The sequence below is a fragment of the Eufriesea mexicana genome, unplaced genomic scaffold (genome assembly GCF_001483705.2).
Source record: "Eufriesea mexicana isolate 0111107269 unplaced genomic scaffold, ASM148370v2 scaffold100, whole genome shotgun sequence".
NCBI lineage: Eukaryota > Metazoa > Arthropoda > Insecta > Hymenoptera > Apidae > Eufriesea > Eufriesea mexicana.
Genome location: NW_016908280.1, coordinates 1,575,923 through 1,581,392, shown reverse-complemented (window position 1 = coordinate 1,581,392; position 5,470 = coordinate 1,575,923). Strand labels below are relative to the sequence as shown.

The 5,470-nt window shown below is 39.2% G+C and overlaps 2 protein-coding genes across 2 annotated transcripts in view; one reads left to right on the top strand and one right to left on the bottom strand.

Annotated features, from left to right (window-relative positions):
* Nucleotides 1–255, top strand: part of Pgant2 (polypeptide N-acetylgalactosaminyltransferase 2) — a 187,484-nt gene extending 187,229 nt beyond the window's left edge. The window contains exon 11 of the mRNA XM_017910380.1: nucleotides 1–255. This exon is cut by the window's left edge and continues 1 nt beyond it. Within this exon, the coding sequence (XP_017765869.1) occupies nucleotides 1–45 (45 nt within the window). The 3' untranslated portion in view covers nucleotides 46–255.
* A 3,012-nt stretch (nucleotides 256–3,267) lies between these two features.
* On the bottom strand, nucleotides 3,268–4,452 carry dbe (KRR1 small subunit processome component homolog dbe). The gene has a single exon (XM_017910389.1). It carries the CDS (start codon nucleotides 4,291–4,293, stop codon nucleotides 3,268–3,270), a length of 1,026 nt encoding a protein of 341 aa, XP_017765878.1. The 5' UTR covers nucleotides 4,294–4,452.
* Between the last annotated feature and the right edge of the window lie 1,018 nt (nucleotides 4,453–5,470).

The following is a 5,470-nucleotide window of genomic DNA, read 5'->3' as shown; positions in this document are numbered from 1 at the left end:
AATGCCGAGACGCAGAGGTGGCACCTGTACAATCACAATCACTAGCTCATGATGACTTCCGGTGTCTCGTGAAGATCGCTTTGCCGTCGTCATTCGCGAAGGACTGAAGAATTACAGTATCTGACGAGGAGAAGACGGGTCGATCTGTTGAGGGAGAGCAATCCGATCGATCCGAGATCAAGATTGCTCGCTCGAACCCGTCGATGATTCACACAGGGTTCGGTGGTCTCGCGATAAACGGGAGAACCTTCTCGACCAGGCGCGAAGATGAGAACGGATTTAATTAGGGTGGTGATATATCGACCTGATGTACTCATAGGTTTAACGAGACTGTTCGAAGAAACATTTAAGGAGAGATTCTGAAGAACTTGGAATTGAATGCCTGTTTTCGGCGTTTCATAGCGGAGGAACAGGTTGTTTCCTTTTTATTTCGCGTTGGAAGTGACAAGAAGGTTTTAGGGAGAGTCGAAGACGAAGTTCACCCTCTGTGGAATTGATTTGTGATGAACAAAGAATCGTATCTACGCTTTTCTTCTCTTTTTTCTGTCTTTTTTAATTGATCGGTGATATACAGGATTGTATGGTCGAATTGAACGTCGACGTCCTAGTCGGCAGAGGATTCATTTCGAACAGCTGTTTCGAAACGTATTCATTCCGGTGCATTTATATGAACCTCGTTGATCTCAAACGGTATCATTTTGGAATTCCATCATGTAGATTAAAAATCAGGACGAGCGAGGAAACGAAAATATTCCAACGTCGTAATTTTAAGCGTACTCTCGACTCGCTCGCCGTTCGAATATTCGTTTAACGAACATCGAAATAACTTACGAATTCCCGTTTAATCGACGCGCGATTTGTTATTAAATGGCGGTCAGCTCACGAGCGTTGTTTCCACAAGAATGAAGCGGAACAATAAATACAATATCGTTTTATCAATTCCCCTATTTTCACGGCCTTAAACGATGGATTAAAAAAGCAAAATAACGAAAAAGCTATTTCCAGATCGACTCTTGTTTCTTAGCCGACCACGCAACTCGCATACACGTACACACGAACACGATAAACGTGGCGCGTCGATATCGATTCGTGTCCCGCGATCGAATAGCGGATTGCGGTACGATTCCGGTGCTTCTCGATCCAAAGACATGCGCTACCATTCTCACAAAGAGATTTATTTTTCTATAAGAAAATTGTATACTTACTTGGTTGTGCGAATAGCTGGGAATTGCGGTGTGCTCTCCTCGAGAGGGCTCGACGTGTCGCGGAACAGCGATTACGTTGTTGATCCTGGCCCCGCGATGAGCTCCCTGCTCGATCACTCGCGTTTCCTTCGATTGCTTTCATCGTCAGCCTCTTGATAACAAAATTTTACAAAATTCCATTTATTCAAACGACAACTGTGTTCGATGATCGTATCGATTAGGTTACCTAAGGCACGTCGAGTCGCTCGAAGGCGAGAGAATGATGCGACTACTATACAGCAATATGTAGCGAGAAAACGGTCTTTTGTACACTGATACTTTCACGACGACAATGATCCGACTGCCGTCATCTCGCATTCAAGCTCTAACACACGTATATATGTACACAGCAGTTACGCTATCGAATTATTGTAAGCTTTTGTATGATATGACCGCGACCCTAATCGTCTACACGCGTTCGTAGCTTTACGAGAGCGGTGTACATTCGAAGAAAAAGGTTGTTTCTACCCGAAAAATCAGATTAAGCTAAGCTATCGAACACTATAGTACGGACATAATCGACTTCGAACTGGTGCATTGTACATATGGGTTTAAGGATCTCGTTTGATGAAAAATTCCTATGAATAAGCGTACTCCAAGCCGTTGATTCGGCGCAAACTTTTATGATTAGGAGCACATACATCGTGCATAATAATGTTCCGAGTCCGATATGCGATTGAGATGTCATTGCATATGGTGTGCTCTTATCGTCTACTTCCCTTGTATCTTAATTCGAACATCTTCTCATCCGATCGCTAAAGTGAACGCTCCAAACGATTGCATTTACACCTAAATCTTTTCCCCCGATTTCTCGGCAAGATCTCTGCGAGATCCACGAAACGATAATCTAAAGGCTAAAATCTATCGATAAAAGGAAAATAATCGAACGAACAAGATATCAAAAAGGATGCTGAAACGCGTAGAATAACGGGGATGGAGCTCGGTCCTTTCGAACTTCCGCTTCCTCCCGATCGACTCGCGGATCGACGCGCTGTAAATACTTGTACGCGAATCGATTAATCGTCTGTCACCCGTCCCATGGCGTCTCCGTGTGAACTCGAGGCGAACACACGAGGTTGTTCGCCTACTTTTCGTCGCGCGTTTCGCGAGTAACCAGGCAACCATAATCGCGTGCTGAACTGTACATAACGTGTCTACGATATTAAGTTAAATAAAGCGTCGTACTTCCATAAATCTGTAAACTGTAAGATAAAACGAGCAACTCCGACTTAACGTTTAAGGATTAAGTACAGGGCACTCGATTCTTCGTGCTCCACTAACAATAAGGAATTACGCTGTACATTGTCACGAATATTTCCGATTTCTCCATTGCATTTACGATACGTTGAATACTTTGTTAGCCCCGCGTTTTATTAAGGTAACGTGCTGTTGCAAGCCAATGATTGATCGTTTAAATCCTGTTGTATAATTGAATACCGGTTGCTTTTTGATTACCATTTAATTATTACGTTTAAAGAGATTAACGCACCGAAGACGTGGTATGAGAAAGCAACGTTTCTATACTTAAAAAATAGCTACGAGGGGATGAATTTTTCTTTGAAGAATTTAATTTATGTATGGGATATTGAGAGAGAGATATCATCAAAAAAAAAAAAAAAACAAAAAAAAAAAAAAAAAAAAAAGAAAGGAAATATCTATATATACACGTGTGGACGTTCGTTTTCGATACTAAATACCTGTCTTCAAGGTGTAAACGTTGTATTTCTACGACTCTGTATTTTGCAAGTGTATCATACTAAAAACCTGAACGAAATATATATAGATATATACGGCTGGTATATGCTTATATATATTTGCATCTCGTACATTAAGAACGCGATATTAAAGTACTCATAGGAACAAGGTTTTTTTAATAAAAGAATGGAGTTATTCCAAAAACTATGCGAGTATTTCTTAGGCAGAAATTTACCAACAAGTATTTTATTTTACTAAAAATATCATGTACAAACAGTTTTAGTCAATCAACTCGGTAGAAATGAGTCTAATAATTTCCAAACAAGTACTATGACTGAACCTTTCTCTTCTTCAATGCCTTTTTAACTTTGCTTTTAAATTCACTTAAATCTATATTGTTCTTTTGTTGCTCCCCCTTTTTCTTAGACTGTTCTTCGGGAGGTATGAATGCCTGTGCCCGGCGTTCTTGCCTCTTCTTCTCAGCCTCCTGGTGCTTGATATCCTGTTCTCTCTTTTTCTTGGCTCTCTTTTGTTCCTCCTTCAAGAAATATTCTCCAGAAGCTATCATCTTATCCACCTTGCTCTCCTGTTGAGGGGGCGGGAATGGAGTATAAGGTTTCTTCTCTCTCTTATTCTTAGGCTGTTTCCTCTTACTAGTAGTTTTACTACTGAATTTAGGCAAAAACCTTTCCCAATTTTCCTCCTTCAATTTTGGATCTTTCGCCAACTCTCTCTTAATCATTAATGCTTTAATGTTGTAAATAGGATGAATATTTTTCATGGTATCCTCGACAATGCGTCTGACTTGTCGAAGACCCTTGTACGGCCCTAGTGCAGCCACTGTTTGTCCTTGTACAAGAACATAACAGTTTGTCAATAATTCTATGGACTTTAACGTGCAGCCTTTTGGCCCTATAAGTCTCTGACGTCTCTTGACAAACTTTTCTTTGTTTCTCAGGAAAGAAGATATCTTTATAATATCTGAACCAATCTCATCTTGAAGTACTCTAACTGCTTGCTCAAAAGGAACAGACCTAGACATGAGTTTGATCATGTCACGAGCTTTAATTATAATATATGGATCCCATGTTTTCCTGGTGGTTTTCACAGTCATACTACCTTCAACAAGATCTAATTCAGCCTTTATTGCATACTCGTCTAAAGCCTTCTCAATTAAAGGCCAATGTTGCTTTAAATATTGTTCCCTGTATTTAGGGAATAAAGTTGCAAACGAACTTTCTTCGAGCAAACGGTGAGGATTGTGATCTGGCTTGAAAGCCGGAATTTTCAATGACCAGGCATTGTCCACTGGTCCTGTTGCTTTAGGATCATTCTCGTTTTCAGAATCACTCATTTTTTCACTCGATATTTTATTGTTTTACCATTGCACTAAATGATTAAATTCGAAATATAACTTCCGATTGACGTTCGACAGGTTATGTACACTTTACAGAAGCACGATTAATATGTTTCGTACAGTAGAACAAATTCCAGTTAACATTTATGTTCAAAACTTTTGCGTTTGTTTACTTGGTTGCCACACGTGACACTTAAAAATTGTCGACTTCGAATTAAGGTTATATTATTGATTCTCATCGTTGTACGAGCACGCAAACGCAAGATGGAACCCGATAATAGGCGGTTCAAATCGAATGTGAATAGAAGATAAAAAATATTACGTTATATCCAATAATTATTGAATATTATACATCACCGAGCATAAAAAATATTCGGCAAAAAAAACGAGTGCAGAATTTCGTAAAATTACCAGCTATAATTGAATAAAATTGTAAACTTACCGCAGCTTACAGCATTCGAAGTATAAGACGCGGGAAAAGAGGAACACTACTGCCATCATACGGTATAATACGGACTTATATGACTTTATTGGCGGGATGCACGATTGTAATCAACAGTCGTTTGGTTATTTTTATCTTTCGTAAGCAATTAGAGCTGAAATTATAGCTTCAATAGAAAGTAAACTTTGAAGGATCACTTCTAATGACGGTGCTAATGCATGAGGTATCTATGACGCAGTTTATTATACAATTACAATACTCTTACTAATCATATTGTGATAATGATCGTAGTAATAGTATATCCTAGATAACATGAACTATTCCAAATTGATATGACTTTATTTATACAGTTCCATTAGTACACACGCACATACCGTTTCTCTTGCTCTCTCCCTTTCACTCAAACATCCGGCGTATCCCTGCAGGACCAACACGGAACATCGAGGGCGGACATCAGAAATATGAGTCACAAATTAATTAATTTCTAACCGTAGTGCGTTCCATGGCATGAATCTTCATTTTCACGAATACGCGTAAACATCTTAAAAAGATCGCGAATTTCACGAACACGCCTTTAATTCTCGGTACAAAATAGTTTAGACGACTTTGTCATCGAACGAGGATTTTCCTCATTTTCATGACCCTAATATTATTTCGTTTAATCTTGTAAGAACTGTCATACCGTGCTCTTCTTACTCCTCCCCACACTTTTTTTTCTTTTTTTTTTTTTTT

Bases quoted from the DNA above. Each gene is read 5' to 3' on its own strand.
- dbe (XM_017910389.1), bottom strand. From the start codon at position 4,293: ATGAGTGATTCTGAAAACGAGAATGATCCTAAAGCAACAGGACCAGTG.